Source organism: Camelus bactrianus, chromosome X (assembly GCF_048773025.1).
Source record: "Camelus bactrianus isolate YW-2024 breed Bactrian camel chromosome X, ASM4877302v1, whole genome shotgun sequence".
Classification (NCBI taxonomy): Eukaryota; Metazoa; Chordata; class Mammalia; order Artiodactyla; family Camelidae; genus Camelus; species Camelus bactrianus.
In genome coordinates, this window is record NC_133575.1 from 35,583,946 (window position 1) to 35,605,182 (window position 21,237).

Sequence of the window (21,237 nt, forward strand, 5' to 3'; positions counted from 1 at the left end):
AGAAGCCATAACATTGACCCCCTGAAACTGCTGAGAGACAACTGGGGTGCAACAGAACACAAGACTGATTTCTTCTTTCTGGCTGACCTCTAGAGGCTGAACGAGAAGCCTGCGTCAACTCCCAGGAGGAACAGAAAAGGTCTGTAACCATCCATCAGTTATACCTTTATCTTCCTCATATACTATATTCTACTTGTTCGGTAAATGGTTATGATTATATATGTCTTCCTTCTGGAAAACCATAAAGAGGAAAAGTCTACTCACACAGTCTGGTGGGAACACAAGTCTCCTGATATTAAGAACATGACCGGCCTCTCTTGCTCCCTCATCTTCAGACACGGCCCGCACTCTGTCTATGGAGCGTGTATCTACTTTTACTTTAACCTGAACACTCAACCCCTACACCTCGTGCCTTTCTCTTGCCTTCTGAAACAGCCTATGGATCTCTCTAAATAAATCTACCTTTACTCAAAAAACAAAAGAACATGGCCTCACGACCTAATCTTTAAGCCGCCCTGTGAGAGACCAGAGAGGAGTCCTATGCTTTTGAATAGGTACCTTGCAATTGGCAGTGAAGTGGGTATAGCATTTTTCTTATATGCCACTGAATTCAATTAAAAATATTTCATTCGGTCTTCCAGCCTCCAGAACTGTGAGACCAAACATTTCTGTTATTTAAGCCCCCAGTCTGTGGTATTTTGTTAGAGCAGCCCAACCTGACTGAGATGCTTGTCTTCTCTAAGCCATGGTTTCCTCACCCATGAAAAGAATATGTTATTTACTTCTCAAGGTTTATGTGAGAAGTAAATGCAAGCAAAAAACAAACAAATAAAACGATTTGTTCCTGGCACACAGTAAACACTCAACAAATCTGTGGAGTTACCATGAGGGAGTGGAAATGGGGGTGGAGCAAACACCCAGGCATCGCTGCGACCACAGGGAACCCTCTTTAACATCATAGATTCTGGAAAGGAGACCAGATCAGTTTCCTGATCTCCACGGCATGGGGTAGAATCAGTGAGCTTTAATCTAGATCCATTGCTAATAACCTCTCCTGAGTGCCATAGCACAGCTAAGGGGTGAATGGCTAAGACAAGGTCCTCCGTAGAGAGGTTGGTTCAAACCCCACAGATGGTGTCCAAGTCATTTGGGGGTAGGGAGGCTTATAAGCAACAGAAATTTACTTCTCACAGTTCTGGAGGCTGGAAGTCCAAGATCAGGGTGGCAGCGTGGTTGGGGGAGGGCTCTTTCGGGTTGCAGGCTCCGTGCTGTATCCTCACATGGTGAAAGAGGGCAGGGAGCCCTGTGGGTCCTCTTTCAGAAGGGTGTCCAAGTCATTTACGTCACACTTGTCAGGCCAGTGTCGGAAGAAACTTAGCCAAGCACAAAATTTTAATTAAAAACAAAAACTTGAGCCGAGTCATGGCTCCTTTCCTATTGTGTCTCTTTGCCATCAGACGCAGTTGCCTTTGGACTGTTAAAAGCACTGGATGGCTTCCTTGATTGGGAAAAAATGGGGCACTTCTTTGATGTTCTAAATCTGTCTGTGAGCCGGGCCTCTGGAGATGAGGCCATCCCTCCGGTGTCCTGTTGATCTCGGTGAAGGCTCCAGACCCAGACTTAACTGTCTTGGTCTTCCCCAGGAGAAATGGATTCTTCAATAAAACAGGAGTGTACATATATCACACAAAGACATGCACAAGAACATTCATAACAGCTTTATTTATAGTAGCTCAAACTGGCAGCAACTCAAGTGTCCTTTGACAGATGATTGGATAAACAATATATGATATCTCCACACAATGGAATTCTACTCAGCAATAAAAAAGAAGGAAAGACAGATGCACACAACATGGAAAAACCTCAAAAACACGTTGATTGCGGGAAACCAGATGCAAAAGAGTCCAATTTATGTGAACTTCAAGAACAGGCAAAACGAATCCCTGGTGAGAAAACCGAGGATGATGGTTACCTTTGTTGCAGGTGGAGGGGCGCAGAGTTGAATGGGAAGTTGCAGGGAGGATGTTCCTTGGGGGAATGAATGTTCTGGATCTTTGTGGTGCTCACGCGGGTGTATATTTCTGAAAATGCATCCCACTGTACACTGAAGACGTGTGCCTTCTAGGCATGTGAGTTTTACCTCGATTAAAATAATAAGAAAGACCGGGTAGGAAGTGAGGAATGAAATCATAGTGAAACCAGCAAAGCACGGAAGGAGGAGACACGGAGGCTGGTCCTCTGCGGAGGCTGGCAGGAAGGGGCCCCGTGAATGGAGCCAGTGTTTCTGGGCTGCCTCCGTGGGGGTGTCTGCGGAGCTGACCCAAGAGGGGAGGCTTGACTTGATCTCAGTGCAGGGCTGGGGCTCTGCTGGGCCAGGGACTCCTCTGCCTCCAGAAACAAGTTATCGCAAAGCCTTTCTGGGAAGACAGATGCTTTGATCAAAATCACACTTGCTTTGGCCAACCCGATTGAGCCTCTTAACCTTTTGGCAGCTGCTTTAGGAACATCATAGTGCCAGCTGAGACAGTTTCCAGTGTGCGACAGAGTGGGCATTCATCCCACAGATTGGCTGCCAAACAGGAAGAAAAATGGCAACTGAAAAAAAAAAAAAAAAGGCAAAGAAATAGTGGTTGGAGGCCAAGACTGCTTTACTGAAGGGCCGGAGTGCCTCCCAAAGTCACAGCCGAGCTCTGCATTCGGTGGTTTCCTCCTGTTCTCAGAGGGCTGGCTCTTCTGAGTCTCTAAAATGAAGAGGAGGAAGAAATCACTGGGAACATAGCTCCCAATCCTCCTCCCCACCCGCCCTCCACTTTCCTAGCTCCCACCTACGTTGTCACCTTTCTTGCCCGTTCTGTCTTCCGACTCCATGGAGCCGCATTCTCAGTGAGTGGAAGTTGTCTGTCCCCTTTCACTCAGCCCAGTGTTGCCCCTGCATCCCTTTCTTTCCTTCTGTCAGTCCCAACAGTGTGATGGCAAGTTGGATTTCTCTCTCTCTTCCGCCATCTCTTCTTCCTTCCATCTCATTTTGTGCATATCACGTTACAGTCTTCATGCATCGATCCACAGAAAGCTGTATTACAGACACTTGGGTGGACAATGATTCTCTGATAGAAGGGCAGCTGAAAATTATGCACATGCAACCTGAACAAACAGTTTTTAAGTATAAATATTAGCCGCCTTTTCTGTGAGTGCACGAAGGCAATATAAACTGTGATTTCCCACGCAGCTCATGACTCAAAGGAGCAGCGCACAACCCAAATGGAAACTGATTTAGCACTGAAGCAAATGAAACAAAAGGGATGTTAAATGTGAAAATTATTTTTGCCGACTTTCACAGTTAGTCACCTCAGGTTTTGAAATTCTTCAGAAACTTTGCATTGGTTTCTTTTTAGTTCCTGGGATTTAACTTGAAAAGAAATATCTAAAGGGGTTCAGATGTTTTAAGTTTTCCATAAGATTTGATCTTGGTTTAAAAAAAAAAAATAGTAGTCTTGGCGCCTCAGATGAAGTCCGTCTCAAAGTCAAGGCCAAGTCTTGGAGGCCTTGGTCAAGACCCAGTTGGCCAGACTGCCTTGGGTGTGGCCGCTCCCAGGCCACTGGGCCAGCATGGGAAAGAAATCCCTGCTCTTCAAAAATGCCTGCATTTTTTTCATAATAAAAAATACATCTGGATGCCTTTTTAAAAATTCTTGGTCCATGTTAATGTTTGCCATTTTTCTGTAATGAATATATATTTAGTATTATTAAAAATCTCTTTTAAAGTTCCATGAGGGATGGTAGAGCTCAGTGGCAGAGTGCATCTGTAGCCTGCACAAGGTCCTGGTTCAATCCCCAGTACCTCCATTAAAACAAATAAATAAAAACGTAACTACCTCCCCCCTTAAAAAACAATAAAGTTCCAAGAGAATATTTCTTAAATACAGAAAAATAGAACCAATTTTTAAAGACTCCCAAACCCCATTATCTAAATCCAACCACTGTTAATATTTTGGTTATCGTTACTTCCAGTCTTATTTCCATGCAAAATATTACTTGTGGAAAAAGAAACAGAAACAAAAAATGGAACCAGAAAAAGCTCCACACATATAGACCATTTTGGTGACCTTTTTAGTTTCACTTAGCATTGGAGTCAGTGGCATTTTCTCATGGCGTTGTAATGTCCCTGTAAATAGTATTTTAATTTAGCTGCATATATAATTCAACCCAAAATACTTAGACATTTCTCCACTTTTGGAAATTTAAATTACATACAACTCTCTGCTATTTAAAATAATGGTGCCATGATAACTTCAATGCATAAATCTTCTGTTTCTTATATTTAAAATCTTTTGGTGTTGCTTTAAAAAAATTCTTGGCAACATTTTATATATATGTATATACATATACATATATGTATATGTGTGTGTGTGTGTGTGTGTGTGTGTATAGTTTGGAGAGTCATATAACACTGCGGAGTTTGTTACAAAAACCAGCTGCCCCCCACCTCTTTCCATCTATTTATCTTGTCACGTGAAGAACAGTATGTTCTAGCTAATTCTTTTGTCTACTCACTACTCTAAATAACAGGTTGGAATAAAGACTTCTTGATTTTTCTGTTGTAGGCACTGTCTATTGAATTCCACTATGGAAGAAAAATATTTGTCTTGCTTTATTTTTCTTCTCCCTAGCCCTCCCCTCCCATACACGCACTTCTCACACTCCCAATATGGCTATATCATCATTCTGGTTAAGTCAATATGGAGTGTTGTTAAAAGAAAACTTTCCACAGTGTATTGATCTAGCAGGTTTTTATTCAGTGATTCATGAATCAGACAGCATCCAATCTTAGCAGACAGAAAGGAGGTCTGCAGAGCTGTACAAGGTGAGAGATTTTTATGGACCCAAGTGAGCAGGAACAAGCAAGTCATACTAGGCATTTGCTGGTTGGTTATATGGCGCCAAAGGAAGTCTTGGAGCAGGTCAGGTATCTTGTGCTGAGCAGGCAAGCAGTGATTGGCTGACCCAGGACTTCCTTTTCCAGGAGAGCCAAACATAGATACTGAGTTATGTTAGTTTGGTTTGCTGGCATGGGGCTTAGCATGAGTGACTCCATCTTGGGCCTAATCTGGTTACTTTAACAGTGTTTGGACTCCTATGTCTATGTAAATGCCATTCAAAGCTGAGCCATGTAGTATGTAATGATCACATTTCCTCTCCCGTTTAACATTTTGTTTTCTCAGAAGTTCTTAATTGTGTTGTTAATTTCTTTGCTTGGTTTTCTATGTATTTATTGTTAATTCAAGTCCAATTTCTTCACCAATGATCTAAATCTTTTCTCAAAATATTCAGACACATCAGGCTTGTATGAGTTGCATCTTCCTGAAGGTATGACTCTTGAAGCCTTCCATCCTGCTCTCCTGTGTATGCCTGGTCCCATACGTGGTGCGCAGCTGTCTCCTGGGACTGTCCTTTGCCATCATCCAGGGACCTTTCCCCCTTTTCCCTGTACTAGATCCCTTGTTTTCTATAGCTCAGGTCCCCTTTATCTTGGTCAATTGAGCCCTTTTGGTAGAACCCACCCTCCAATAGCTTCCTAAGGCAGAGTGCTTGAAAATGAAAAACTTTGAGAACTTGGATGTCTGAAATTGGTAGTTTGAATAGATATAGGACTGACTGATAGTTGCTTGGGTAGAGAATTGAAGATGGGAAATAATTTTCTTTTGGAAATTTGAAGTCATTTTCTTCTGGCTTCTAATATTGTTGGGAAGAATGAGGCTGTTCTGACTCTTGACCCTCTGTATGTGACCATCTGCCTCGCTCTCTGACCACCAGAAACTTATAGGGTCTTTCCTTTGTCTCTAGAGCTCTGAACAGTCACCCATTGTAATGGGCACTCCCAAAGTTCTTCCAGTGTAAACACTAATGGCCTTTCATTCTGGGAAATTTAATTTTCTTGTTGATGATTTCCTCCTCTGTGTGTGTGTTTGTGTGTATTTCTCTTTGTGTATCTGTGGGCGTGTGTCCATGTTTGTGTCTGTATCTATATTTGGATGTGTGTGTCTGTGTCACTGTATGGTGTTCTGTTTCTGTATGCATCTGTATCTTTGTGTATCTTCTCTTTGCAAGTCCTATCATTGGATGTTGGACCTCCTGGACTAATTCTATAATTCAATTTTTTTCTCTCATTTCTAGTTTGACTTTTTGCTCTAATTCTTGAGAATTTTTCCACTGGCCCAACCTGGGAAAATTTCGATCACCAAAATAAATGATAATAATCAATTACAATCACTGAATAAAATAAGAATCCCCAAGTCCACATGTATTTATTTAAATGTATGAATAAGTAAGTAAAAGGGAAGAAAAGTTTTTTTTTTTTACAATAGAGTGCCAACTAATAAATATAAGAGGAATAATAAAATTACAAAATCACCATTTGGCAACCATCATAGTAATAATTGATTCAGGCAAGAATCATCAATGGATGCTAAAATGAGTGGGTGTGAGTTTGATGAATACAAGACATTTACACAGACTCAAAGTATTTCTGCTCCAATTACATAGTAAATGTACAGTGGAGAAGTGTGGTGGACCTCACCCTAACCAATGGAATATTACCAATAATGGGACAAACAGACCTCATGTGTCTTCTGATAGGCTGCAGTGAAGAGCTCACAGCTTCACTTCTGAGGCATGCCTGCCAAAAATGAAAAAAAAAAAAAAAAACCCAAAAAACCTAAATTGAATTATGAAGGAACAACAGACAAATTCAAATTGAGGGAAATTCTACAAAATACCCAGTCTTTCCTCTTCAAAGATGTCAAAGTGGTGAAACACACACAGAGGCTGAGAAATTGTTCCAGATTACAGGGGACTAGAGAAACATGCCAACTAAACGCAATATATGATCCTGAATTGAATCCTGGGCCAGAAAAAAAAGTTTTCTATGAAAGACATTATTGGAGAAATTGGCAAAATTTGAATATGGCCTGTAGCTAAATAATAGTATTGTATTAATGTTAATCTGATTTTCAGAATTGTACTGTGGTTCTGTAAGCCTTTATTTAATTTTTAGGCTATAAACTTTGAAGCATTTAGGGGCACATCTGCAACTTATTCTAAAAGTGTTCCGAAAAAAAATGGAGAAGGTGGGTGAGGGCTGGGAGAGAGAGAAATGGAGAGGGAGAAAATGGTAAAGCAAACATAGGGAACAATTTAACAGTTGGGAATGTGGCTACAGGGTATATGGGAGTTATCTGTACTATTTCTCAGCTTTTCTGAAAGTCTTAAATTATTTTAAAATGATATTAGAACAAAAAGAAAAGAAATAAGGAACTAAAAATGACTGGATGCTCTGGACAGCCAGTGGGGCTTGCCAGCTGTGACCTTACGTGGCTGGGTGGGGTCGTTAAGGGGCTCCGGATGTTGGGATCTTTTAATCTTTTCCCAGGAGGCTCAGTCTTCAGTTCTCCTGCCTCGGGGTGGGGGCGAGGGGTGGGGAGGCTAGGCTGTCAATGCAGGGGAGGGCAGGGAGCTGGCAGCCACTGTGCACACGTGCCCTTGATCCTCCAGTTTTCAGTGTGACTTGATGCCCCATTCTCTGTGTTGTCCATGAAGACCCTTGGATTGACTCTCCAGGGGAGAAGGTTCTACTCTTCTGTTGGGTCTTGAAGGGCCATCACCCGGCCACTCCCTGGCAATGAAGGGTGGAGGGTGAAGAGAAACCTAGGATCCAATTGCTTCTTAAAATGGCCTTTTAGGACTCACCCTTAATTTTGCCTTTTCCCTCACTTCCTGAGGGCTCTAGTGCCGTCAATTCCTCAAACTTTTGAGAGATTTTTGTGGAATAATTTGGGATGTTTCTCAGCATCCTTCGCTGCCAGCTTAGAATTCACTTCTTTTGGTTCTGTCATCTGCTTTCCAGCTTTCAAAATTTTGTTTCTATTTTTCTCCTTTCTCATTTCCCCCTGTGTGATACTTTATGCCCATTAAAAATTCCACTTACTCTCATTTTAGGAGGGGTTACAAGTGTTCAACCCATGATTTTGAACAGTCAGTCTGTGCATAAATTGCTCTGCATTCTTGATTACTTCCTTTGGACAGTGTCCCAGGAGTGAAATGATTGGGTAGAAAATGCAATCCTTTTTGAGGCTCTTGATGAACACTGCCAAATTGCTTTTCCATAGGATTCTATATTCACCAAGTTTCCATGACTTGCCTCTTTTCCTGAAATTTTGCCTGCCTTGGGTAGGATTATTTTTTTAAAAATATACAAAACTATGTGTTGTTTTGACAAGGGGAATATTAGTTCACTTTTGGCATAATTTCCCCCGAAGAGTGCTTTTTTTTTTCGGAGAGGAGCTCCAGGTAGGGGCATGAAGCAGAAAGGTGGATTCAGCCAAGTGAGGGTGGGGCTGGGAAGGGAGATTTCAACTCATGCGAGATGCCCTGTCTACATAAGACGCCGTGGTTTGTATGTAGAAGGCAAGAAATCAGAAGTGAGCGTGTGAGCCCCAGGTCTCTACTGCCTTCCAGTGTGGTAGCGGCAGCCTGGTTCTAGTACAGCCCCATCCACTTGGGCAAATTGAATAAGAGACCAGGAGAGAAAGAGCAATAATAATGGAAATGGTGCAGTGGTGCTTTTACTCACTGAGCCTCTCCCTGGAGTAAGCCCTAAATGGGAGACCCGAACCTTCCTTTTAATTCAACTCATGTATTTCTCGTAGTCAGGACCATCTTGTCACACATGTAATGCTTTTGTGTTTTGGGATATGTCTTTTGTTTTTTATATAGCACAGCCTCAGTGTGCAAGCCAGCTTCTTCACCTGGTAACGAACAATCTCTGCTTCATGCGCTGAGTTGCTTTTTTGACTTTTTATTTTGCAAGAATTTTAGACTTACAAAAAAAGTTCCAAAATAGTATAAAGAGTTCTTTCATCCAACTGCCCCTGACGTTAACATCTTACATAACCATAGTACAATGGCTGATGCTAAGAAATTAACATGGATACAAAACTATGTGCTAATCTAATAGACCTTACTGGAATTCCACCAGCTGTCCCACTGAGAAAGAGAAATGTGGACCACAGGAGCTGGGAACTGGCCTGGCATCATCAGGCCTCCCTCTTGGTGTTGCTCAGAGCTGGCCTGGCCCTCCCATCGGGGTCTTTGCCTTCTCCTTGAACATAAACAATTTCTCAGATCACTAACATTAAACAGGGTCACTCTGTGACCATGATGAGTCAAGACCAAACAAGGCTACTCCGTACTCATGTATGGAGGACATGAATATTGTTTAAACAAAATGACCAAACACCCACCCCCCCCATCCTGTCTACTATGAGTGCCTCCTGCTTTACTAACTACAGTGTTAGCCTGCTTCGTTCCTCCTGCTTGACAGATGAGATTTATTGAGATGGCCAATCATGGATTTACCCCCATTTCCTGACAGCGTCGTACCTAGAGCAAAGCGCCGTTTCCTTGAACCCTCCCCCAAATCACCTAAAGCGCCCCCATCCTCCAAGAAGTCCTTTCAAACCCCCTCTTACTGAGACACCTCATGTTGCTCCATGGTGTGTGTTCTCCCTTGTTTCCATGAGCAATAAACCCAACTTGTTCAACTAGAAGTGTGCTCCTGGTGAGTCTGGGCTGGTGGGTAGTGACATCACTGATGTCCTCTTCCTGGTCCAGGATCCAACTGAGAACCTTATGTTGCATGTAGTTCTCCTGTCTCCTTAGTCTCCTCCAGTCCGTGATAATTCCTTCGTCGTTCTTTGTCTCTCATGACTAGTTGTAGCTTGTCCCTCAATTTGTCTGATGTTATCTCATGATTCAATTGAGGTTTTGCATTTGGGGGAAGAATACCACGGAAGGCATGCTGTGCTCTTCTCAGTGCATTCTATCAGCGGGTACATGATGTCTGTGTGACATACCATTGGTGATTTGACCTTGATCATTGGGTTAAAATTATCTGCCGGCTTTGTTCCGCAGAAATTTACTATTTTTCCCTTCGGGAGTAATGAGCATATTGTAGCGAGATAACTTTGAGACTATGCAAACATCCTGTTTCTCATACTTTGATCTACTAGCTTTAGCCCCCACTGATGATTCTTTGCCTATAAAAATGATTACTGTGTTGTTTGCCAAGTGGTGACTTTTCACTCCCATCGTTTCTTCCACATTGATTAACTGGAATTCTACTGTAAGGACCAGCTCTTGCCTCCCCCATTTATTGACTTATTTTGTTGTTTATTTATATCAGTGTGGTCTCATAAGAACTGATTTTATTCTATAGGTTATAATCCATTACTATCATTGTTTATTTTATAGCTATTTGGCTATTGGGAGCCCCTTCAAGTTGGCTATCGTGTCCTTCTGACATGCCCCTAGTTTTTTGAGCACTTCCTTCCTTTCTGGCTACACAAGATAATTCCAGGCTCGTCTTGTGCTTTTCCCTGTCTTAGTTGTGGAATCAGCCATTTCTCCAAAAAGCTCTGGCTTCTTTTACTGAAGAAACCAAGACCTGGGCACTGGGTACTGGGGCATCATTGCTTATAGACCCTCTCAGAGACAGAGCTAGGAAATATATTTCCATACACTCACATCTTTATCTATTCCTATATCTATCCATATCTGTGTATCAAAAATCCTGAGTTGATGATGATAGCTCCAATTCCAGTCTAACACCACAGGATTCAAAATTGGAGGCGACACTATTTTTTGAACCAGCACCTGGAGTAATGGAAATAAAGCAAAAATAAACAAATGGGATCTAATTAAACTTGAAAGCCTTTGCACAGCTAAGGGTACCATAAACAAAATGAAAAGACAACCTACAGAATGGGAGAAAATATTTGCGAATGATGTGACCGACAAGGGACTAATTTCCAAAATATACAAACAGCTCATATACCTTAATATCAAAAAAACAAGCAACCCAGTCCAAAAATGGGCAGAAGACCTAAACAAGCAATTCTCCAATGAAGACATACAAACGGCCAATAGGCACATGAAAAAATGCTCAGCACTGCTAATTGTCAAAGAAATGCGGATCAAAACTAGAATGAGATATCACCTCACATCAGCCAGAATGGCCATCGTTAAAAAATCTGCAAATGATAGATGCTGGAGAGGGTGTGGAGAAAAGGGAACCTTTCTAAACTGTTGGTGGGAATGTAGCTTGGTGCAGCCATTATGGAAAACAGTATGGAGATTCCTTAAAAAATTGAAAATAGACTTACCATATGATCCAGCAATCCCACTCCTGGGCATATATCCAGAGGGAACTCTAATTCAAAAAGATACATGCACCTCAATGTTCATAGCAGCACTATTTACAACAGCCAAGACATGGAAACAACCCAAATGTCCATCAATAGATGACTGGATAAAGATGTGGTGTATATACATAATGGAATACTATTTGGCCATCAAAAAGAATAAAATAATGCCATTTGCAGCAACATGGATGTCCCTGGAGAATGTCATTCTAAGTGAAGTAAGCCAGAAAGAGAAAGAAAAATGCCATATGATATCACTTATATGTGGAATCTAAAAAAAAAAAAGGACACAAATGAACTACTTATTTATAACTTAGATGATTGATTTCTTGAATATGTGTAAGCACATTTGACTGTCCTTTATGATTGGATTACCGCATTCTGTTGATTCTTATTTTGTGATTGGCTTTATTCCTTTGATAACTATGTAAGTTTAAAAAGCAAAAGCTCTAATTTGTTCTTAGAAACAATGATCAGTACCTATATGTAAACTAAAAAAACCATTGTATATATGTGTTTACCTGCAATATAATGTATATCTGCAGTTGAACTGTAATAATTCTACCTAATAAAACTGAAAAAGGAAAAAAAATTAGAGGTGACACAAAATTCCCTCTTTCCTTCCTTGTAACTCCTTTCTCCAATGATGAGAAGCCTATCTGTCATTATCCACAATACATTTACTTACTTGCTCAAAATCTAAAGTAGTTTCAGAATTGCTAACCCAGATCCTCCTGGGAGAAATATTAACTAGAGCACAATCTTTGTATGTGGTTCTTTTTTCCTCTCTCTTTTGAAATTGAGGTGAAACCCACACAATATAAAATTAACCGTTTCAAAGTGTGGGTACAATTCTTGTTGTTTTTAGTCTTATACTATGTAGTCAGAATGCTTCCTTTCCAAGTCACTGAGGTCCGTTCCTTGATGTACTTATTTTGTTCATTTGTAACACAGTTGGGTCCATTTGTTATTGTTTGTATTTCATTTGAGTTCAAGCTACATCCTGGTTGATCTTAATTATTTACTTGTGCGTTATGGGGGAAATTCCCACGGTTCTAAGAGCCAGAGTTATACCAAAAAATATACTCAGAAAAGTTTTACCCCCTCCTCATCCCTACTACTCCACTCCCATTCCTCCCTTTTTCCACCCCACTGACACCCATCCCCTGTAGGTAACCAATCTCATTAGCTTCTGGTTTATTCTTTATGTCTGTATGACTTTATGTCTATATGTCTATATTTTGCATCATAGGTGAGCAGATCCATAAATATTCTCTTATATCTCCTTTCTTCCATGAAAGGTAGCATCCTATAAATACCCTTGTGTGCTTTGCTTTTTTGCCCTCACTTCACAGTATATCTTGCAAATCATTCCGTACCAGTTCCTAGAGATCTTCCTTATTCATTTGTAGAGCTGCACAGCGCTCCACAGTGTGGATGTACTGCAGCTTATTCGACCACTCTCCGGTGTACGGGCATTTAGGTTGTTTCCAGCATCGGCAATGACCGACAACGCTGCTATCAATAACCGTGAAGCACTGACTTTGGTAAGATGACTTGGCACAGGACCTGAAACGTGCCAGTGGGCGGGCCACTTAGTCCTTCTTTGCCAGCCTATTCCTCCAAGTTGCCTTCTTGAAGGGTCATTATATCTGCAAATTCGGGGCCCCTCGCCTGGGTGTTGACTCTTCCACACCTGTGGCCGCAATCATTTTTCAATAATGACACAAAGAGCTGTGGGCAGAGCAGAGGAGATGTGTGTGCACGTGGGCTCAGCTGTGTCATTATATGCAGGCAACAGGCCTGACGTGGGCAGAAAAGCCGCATCGCATGCACAGGCAGTGAGCCAGGAGCTTTCCACTGGCCAAGCTGGATACTTGGATCTGTTGGATGCTGAGCACGGGTGGACTTCCCAGGGCTCCCAACATTACCTGCTTGAGAAGGATCCCCTTCAAAGCCTGGTGGAGGGCCAGGCTGGAGAGGCAAGTGTACTGGCTGCCCAGCTGTCATTCACAATCAACCCAGAGTCTGGATGGCGAGCGGGAAGAAAAATGGCCCCAGTCAGACCGTCTGGCAGTCTGGTGGTTCCTCTGGGCTGGAGCAGAGCCTAGGGGCGGGGATCAGGGTCCCTCCCGAGAGGCTGCAGCAATCTCCTTGGCTGTGTCAGGAGACCTTCCTGCCAGGAAACCCTCTGCTCTTTCCTTACATTCATTTTCAAATATAGAATGCCCAGATGTGCCAAGCTCTTAAAAGACAATGTATTATTTAAACAGGCCAATAACCCTGCCAGGGTAAATCTTTTTCTCATCACTTTATGGATGGAGGAAAGGGAGACTCAGAGAGGTTAAGCAACTTGCCCAAGGTTACACAGTAACCAGCCGAGTCATGATTTGAAACCAGGCCTGTCTGATTCCAGGCTTCTAGATCTTTCCAAAATGAACACAAATCCAACAAAGGATTTATTTTAACTCTATAGAAGAAGCGTTCAGGCTCCTGCAGTCACTGGTAGGCAGAAATCAGATGCTACGGGGAGGGCTGGGAAAGCAGGAGACCTAAAAATTGTTGATTTCAGCAAATTGCTTGCACCAGGTTCCCCATTTGAAAAGCAGGACTCGACCTCAGGGCTCACTGCAGGCATTGGAGTGTGTTCTCCTATGTCAGATGGCAGTTATTAAATATTTTATGTATCATCTCTGGCCCCACGGCTACTCCCCTTGGTTATGAAAGTCAAGTGAGTTCCCGGTAAACCCCAAGAACCGTCTCCACAGAGGTGAATCAGGATTCTTGGGCACCGAGGGCTGGCTTCTTGGGCATGTAACCTAGACAGTCGCCTGCCCTTAGTTTAATGCTCTGCTGGGCCCCATCTGGCAAGTCTTGATGCCAGGAGGCCCCCACTGTTTCATTTTGCACTGGGCCCTGCAAATCATGTAGCCAGTCCTGTAGGCGAAAAGACAGTGGCTGGCAAAACTCAGAAAAATAACCCTTCCAATCAGAGTCCAGGGGACTGAGAATATCCTACAAGGATTGTGTTCTGGCTGAAGTCTCTTGGGTGTCAATTTACTTGTCTCCTGGCTACTGAGGGGAAAGAGCTGGTCTCCAGGACGTGGCTGTGTCCTGTATATGGCCAGCATGGTGTCTTTGTCCATTCGGGCTGCTGTAAGAATACCGTTGACGGGGTAGCTTAGAAGCAACAAACATTTATTTCTCATAGTTCTGGTGGCTGGGAAGTCCGAGATCACAGCACTGGCAGATCTAGTGTTTGCTGAGAGCAAATTTCTTGGTCCCTAGCCAGGGCCTTCTTGCTGTGTCCTCACATGGTGGCAGGAGTGAGGGAGTTCTCTGGAATTTCTTTTATAAGGGCACTAACTCTATTCACGAGGGCTCCATCGTCATGACCTAGTTACCTCCCAAAGTCCCCACCTCCAAATACCATCACATTGGGGATGAGGATTTCAACTTATGCATTTGGGGGGGACACAAGTGTTCAGTCTAGAGCATGTGGTGCATGAAAAACACCAAACAAAAAGGACTGAAGAACACAGTCATTACTCTCAGCAAGAACGTTTTCCAAGCACCTGCTCTGTGCCCAGCCCTGTGCTGGTTGCTGCGGGGAACAGAAAGAGCTGGATAGGAAGGCACTGCCCAGAGCTCTCTGGAATACCCTTGGGATTAGCCTCAAATGGGCATAGACCTGGGGCTCAGGAGTACAGACGTGGGATTCAGAAAGGGCTCGCTGGGGGCCGGGCTGTCAGGAAACGTTTTGGGTTAAGGCAGGACTCAGGATCTTAAATGATGCCCGAGACTTAATAAGTGGAGGAATAGAACCATCCAAGCCTCACCCCGGGTTTAGCTGCATAACACACTCCCTGCTGGCAGGTCTGGCACTGGAATCCATCACATTAGACTGAAGTGGGGGAGCATTGCAAGTGGGGTTCTCTGGAAGCAGACACTAAGATGGAGTTCGGGGTACGCGTTTGTTTCCTGTGGCTGCTACAACAAATTACTCCAAACTGAGAGGCTTCAAACAAGAGGAATTTATTTTCCCAGAGTTCTGAAGGCCAGAAGTCTAAGATCAGTTTCACTGGACTAAAAGCAAGTTTCACTGGGTGATCAGTCCTTGTCTCCAGACCACACCAGTAGGCAACTGTCTCAGAGACACTGAGACAGCCCAAGCCTGCCCTTCCGGAATCTTGGCCTGTCATCCTCACTTTCACGGTTGCCCTGGAAGTAGTTGGCCTGGAGCAATCTGAAGGGAAGCCCCAAAGGCAACGTAGCGCACCACAAAATTAGACTTTTCTTTGCTCGTTTTTAAATGTGACCGAAGGGACCAGGATTGGACAGGACAAAGGCTGAAGGTGGAGGCAAGAGGAGCCTGGACTGGCAGCAGGAGTTCTGAAACTATCTCAGCAAGTCACTCTTTCTCCATGGGCCTCAGTTTCCCCGTCTGCAGTGTGAGGCCTATGAAGCCAGGCATCCGGACCTTAAAATTGATGATTCAGAGGTAGAAAAAAGGAGGCCAACTGAGAGGTCCCAGCAGGTAGAGGACGGACAGAGAGGCCGGGCAAAGGTCCCAGGAACCCCCACTAGTGTTTGAGGGGCCCGGGCAAGGGTATACGTGGAGGACACACACACCACGTATTGCATAAAAGATGTTTTGTTGGCTGACCTGGAAAACACATTTTTAGAACGACCTGTAAGGCCAAGTTTGAACGAATATTCTCAGACTTGTAGTGTCCTACACTGGAGGCTGTGGTGTGGAGAGAGCTGGCCCTGGTCCCCGGCTGTGGCTATGATCACAATGTCCTACTCACAGACCTCAGACTCTGGGGAGCAGAACTGGCTGAGTGTCCTGCGCTGAGGTTTGAAATCTGTCCTTGCGGTTGGGCTGAGGCCATGCAGTTCCCTGCAGCAGGGATAGAAGGGCCATCCCTTCCTGGGTGGCCACTCTGATGGCTGGCTTTGCCCCGAGGACCCCCTGACAGCCTTGCCGAGCCTTCCTTCGATTGCCTGCAGCGTGGCTTGATGGCTGGCCCAGCTGGCTCCGGCTCCCTCCTCCTTCCCTTCCAAACAGGCATCTTCCTTAATGCCATCAGTCCCGGCTTGACAGCTGGTTCTCAGAGGACCTGGACAGACACATGGGACCCCCAGCCCACCCAGCCCACCCCTCTTCTCTTCTTCTCACCCCTGGCTCCTTCTCACATCACGAAGTGCCTCTCTAGGGTCCCGGGCACCCAGGGTGTGGTCCTGTCCACACGTCCCCTTGGCCTGCAGTCTCCTCACCCCGTGGCAGTGTGGGGAGCGTGACAGGAGGGCTGAGCCCGGGGGCACAGGGAACAGGGAGGGGGCTCCTCTTGTCCGGGTCTGAGGTGCTGCTGGCCTGGGGCCTCACCTTCCCATTGTCCTCCCTCCATGCCAGCCTTTTGACCTTTATGGCTCTGTCTCCTTTGCCCTGCATGTGCATGCTTCTGGAACATTCTTTGCAACCACATGGGCTGGGGGGAGGGAGCACATGTCCCTGGCCCTTCATACCTCTGTCTTCTTTCACTAACTCCAGAGTCTGGTGGAGAAGAGAGAAAGCTGGGGCTCAAAGAGGCCGAGTGAGGATGCACCCCCGGGGCCTTCTGATGCCCACCCCTGGGTTCTTCCATGATGTCCTGGCCTGTGGGGGTGATCACGCCACCCCATGTCATGCAGGCGCCCTCCCCAGTCATTGGCCTTTTCTTCCGCCCCTGGGAAACGGATGTGCATGTCTGCCAATGTCTAAGCGGCTGCTGCGGCTTTCATCCTTGCAGTCCAGCCAGTCGACCGGGTGATGGAAGGCCAAGGACGTGGTCCCCAGAAGCCAGCAGGGCTCCAGCCCCTCAGAACTTGTCATCATACTTGCAGTCTGGGTAGCGGTAGGCGAACCTGGGGTCACAGGTTCTCAGGGGCCTCAGGATGTCCTTCAGCTGCCTGGCAGCCCCGAGGACCTCCGAGTCAGGGCGGGCGCCCTCCCCACACCGAGCGAGCGCAGCGTCGATCTCCTCCTGCACCGGGGACGGGAACTTGGCCTGGAGAAGCCGAGGCAGCACCTGCTCGCACACCAGCACCAGGCTCTGCTTCTCAGGGACGGTGTCGCAGGAGGGCAGCTCCACCTGGCAGCCGGAGACCAGGCAGCTGAAGATGTCTTTATTCTCTTCTGCCCTGGTGGCTGCTTGGCTGCCTAGAAGAGAGATGGATGCTCTTACACACCCTACCACCTGTTCTCCTTGGGAGGGGGGTGGGGTGCTGCTAATGAGAATTACTGGGCAAAGTGGTTTAGTCTCTTAGCATCTCCTGTCAGCAGGAGATGCAGGGCTCAGGAACACAATGGCCCCCTGTTGAGAGCCTTTGGGGAGCTCTCGATGCTACAATAAGATGAGGCCCGGCACGGAAAACACACTTATCCCTCCCAGAAATTGGGCTTCTAATTGTAGGGCTCACACGCATAGTGTGATTATTACTGAATTAGGGAACTCAGGAAATTCCTAGGACCAGTTGCATTTGCCCTTGTTAAATACAAAGTCCAGAGAAAGAACAGGGAATCCAGAATATGCATTCAACTGATATTCAATGGTTCACATATCCCAGATATTCTGGAATCAACCTCATTCCTTCTAATTTGAGCCTTCTTAGTAAAGGCAAATCAGATCATGAGTAAGTGTGGTTTAATTGGTCTGTCTTTGGAGGCCTTCTCATGTAAGCAAAATCAGAAATTGGAGGTGAAAATCCTCTGTCCCATTCTCAGGCTAAGAAAAATCTGGTCACCATTAGAGACTGGGATGTTTGAAGGGTTCTAGGACCCTGGATGCATCTGTGCACATCACGAGCAACACGATTCATTCATACACTTCATTCGGTGCCATGCTTTTCAATTTGAAACCTTTATAAAAAGCAAAGATGTCAAAATGGGTTGTGAAATATACCAGGGAAACAGCCAGATAGTTCAGATAAAGTCTAAAAGCATCTGATGAGAAAGGCTGGGAAGGGGGAGACGGATCTGGGGATGTACATGTGTGAGGAGGGCAGGGCAGGACCCCACGCCACCCAGACCCAACTGGACAACAGCAGTGCCCTTGGAGGGTGCAGTTGGGGCCACCATGATGCACATCTCCCCCTACCCTATGGACAAGATCAAGTCCGGTTCCCCTTTGGAGCTGGAGCAGAGACTCAAAAGAGGGAGAGGGACCCCCCTCCTCCTTAAACTTGAGCTGCTCTCACTGTGACACGTGGAGACTGGCGAGGCCCAGTGGGGCCACCCCCTTGTCACCCCTCCCCGGCTCCTGTTCCCTTCTGGCAGCTGCTTATCCAGAATCCATGCTGGGTACCTTCCTGCCTGTCGATGACGCCCAGTGCACTGGCATCCCGGATGAACAGATGTCCGTTGTTGAAGATACCAAACATGGCCGCATCAACGCGGGTGAAGTAGAAGAAGTAGTTCAAATCGTTGCTCCTCAGAGACTCCAGGACACCCAGGAGCTGGTAAGCCAGGTCGGCCGCCTGGTCTGGGGGCGCACCATAGAATTCCTGCAGCGGACTGGTGCTGGTGCTGACCAGTAACCGGCCACAGGAGCCCACGTACTTGGGCAGCGGCCATCCCTCAGCGCCTGGGAAGATCTGCCAAGCCGAGAGGAGGAGGCAGTAGAAGATCAGAGAGAAAAAAACTGAAGACAGCCCCCTCCCCACCCTCTCTCTCTCTGCCTCTCACCACGAGCGGACAGAAAGATCAGCCTTACACAGGTACCCTCCGTCTCAAGACACATCAGCAAAGCATCCTTTAGCCTTGTTCAAACCTCTTGGAATGCAGCAGCACTCTGCTCCCCGCGTCCTCTCCTGCCCCGCCAGCCAACCACAACTTGTTCATCCCATTGCTGATGGAGGGATTCGGAAAAGGAAGCTCTTCTTTCCATATAGCGGGTCACATTTCAACAGAGTTGCCCCAAGCCAGGTAAGAGAATGCCGATGTTGCATTTGCCGTGACTTTGGAAAGTATTCAGGATTCGGGGAATGTGTTTATTTTAAGAGTTGCATAGGTTGAAAAAGATAAGACCGGCATTTCAGATTTTGCAAATATCACTGCTTAGGAAGAGGTTATGGGGGCAAAAAAAAAAAGAAGGTCAACTTCAGGCTGATTGATTGATTGATTTATATAACTATATGATTTTCTCTTTTTTGTAGGGCGGGAGAGGTAATGAGGTTTATTTACTTATTTACTTTTTAATGGAGGTACTGGGGACAGAACCCAGGACCTTGTGCATGCTAAGCACGTGCTCTACCACTGAGCTATACCCTCCCCACTCGGTGCTGATTTAAAGAAAAAGATTTTCAAAAATAAGAGTGCAGGCATTAGGTTCTGGGAGAAGGCAAAAATCATGATGGTGGCCCTTGGGGGACTGAAGTTTCGGGGACCACTGCACTAGCCCGGGATGGATCTGCCTGGCCGGGCTAACTACATACTCACAGGTGCTCCCCCACGGACTGGAATGTTCCAACAGCCTAACACGGGTCTAGGGAAGCACACAGCCCCAGCCAGTCTCCTGTCTCCTTGTAAGAGCTCCAAAAGTGTGGATTTGTGAGACGAAAAAGAGAAGAGGGAGTCCTGGCTGGTGGTTTTTGTTTGTTTGTTTGTTTGTTTTTTGACTAAAATAGTCAAATAGCGAGGCAGCTGTACCGAGAATGGCACTTCTTTAAACTATGGGAGAAATGACAGAAATTATAAATACTTGGCACTTTTTTTTTTCTTATTTTCCTTCTTAAAAAAACGAAGTCATCCCCCTTTCTGATAATTGTTCTCTGGCTTTGTGCCGTTTTAGCCCACTTGCCATGTTGGGAAGAAGCTTTCTTGCTTCCCCCGCCCACTGGGACTGCTCCCACTGTGTGCCGTGCAGGGAGGCCCCCGGGCCCCCTGGTGACGTCTAAATGCAGCCACGAGTCCTCCCTGGGCTGGTGGCAGATGCACGCCATGCCCTTTTTGGGCAGAGTTTAGGGTGGATGGAGGGTCCCAACCCAAGCCTCTCAGGAGCCAGGGCTAGAAGTAGCCAGGTCACCTGCCTTGGCCACCAAGGCTAGGACAGTGGGAGAAGAAGACCTCTGAGGGTGCAGGATAACCAGCGATTCCTTTTCTAGGATTTAAAATGCCCGCATTACTGGGCAAGTCTTAGCAGAAAGAGCATGTGGACCTTGAAGTCAGACAGCTCTGGGTTTAGGTTCCATCGCTGATAACTGGTTAAGGGACTGTGGCCAAGTCACTTCACATCTCTGAGCGCCACTTACCTCATCTGGAAAAGGGGACAATAATAATATTCCTCTGAGGTTGTCGAGTTGTTGTAAGCATTAAATGAGATCATGATGTAAAACACTTAACACAATGCCTGGCACATAGCAGGTGCTCAGTAAATGACTTGTTATACAATTAATATATCATAAATTAAAAAATATAATAATATATTATAAATAATTATAATACATTATAAATCATTATAGTACTATAATACATTATAAATCATTATAATACATATAAATAATTATAATATAAAGTATAATCATTACTATATTATAAATAATTATAATATAATATAGTTAATAATAATTATTAAGTGCCATCATATGGTTTCTTCCCCTTCTTCTACTTGCACCTTCTCCCTCTTCTCTTCCTTCTGTTTTCCTCTTTCCCCTTTCTCTCCTCTCTCTCTTCCTCTTATTCATCTTCCTCCTCCTTCTCCTCCTCTCCTTTCTCTTCCTCCCTCCTCCTTTTTCTGCTCCTCCCTCCCGCTTCCCAGTTTCCTTTGTGCCCATTATATAGTGTCCTGAAGTGTCCTGAATATTGGGACCTGGGGAAACCAGTGTGATTAGACTCCGGGTGTTCTATGGATGCTGGCCGACTTATTAAGCGGCTGTCTCTACTGACTGATGGAAAGGTGCGTGAAGGCAGGGGCCACTATGCCTGTCTTGCTGACTAGTGTAT

General features: G+C 45.2%; 1 protein-coding gene across 1 annotated transcript in view; it reads right to left on the minus strand.

The window, feature by feature from the left end:
* Positions 1–15,274: 15,274 nt before the first annotated feature.
* The window catches only part of DIPK2B (divergent protein kinase domain 2B), a 36,816-nt gene continuing 30,853 nt past the window's right edge, over positions 15,275–21,237 (minus strand). The window contains exons 4-5 of the mRNA XM_010968057.3: positions 18,602–18,890; positions 15,275–17,457 (exon numbers count right to left, since the gene is read on the minus strand). Coding sequence (XP_010966359.2) covers positions 17,117–17,457; positions 18,602–18,890 — 630 coding nt within the window. The 3' untranslated portion in view covers positions 15,275–17,116. The remainder of the gene's footprint in view (positions 17,458–18,601; positions 18,891–21,237) is intronic.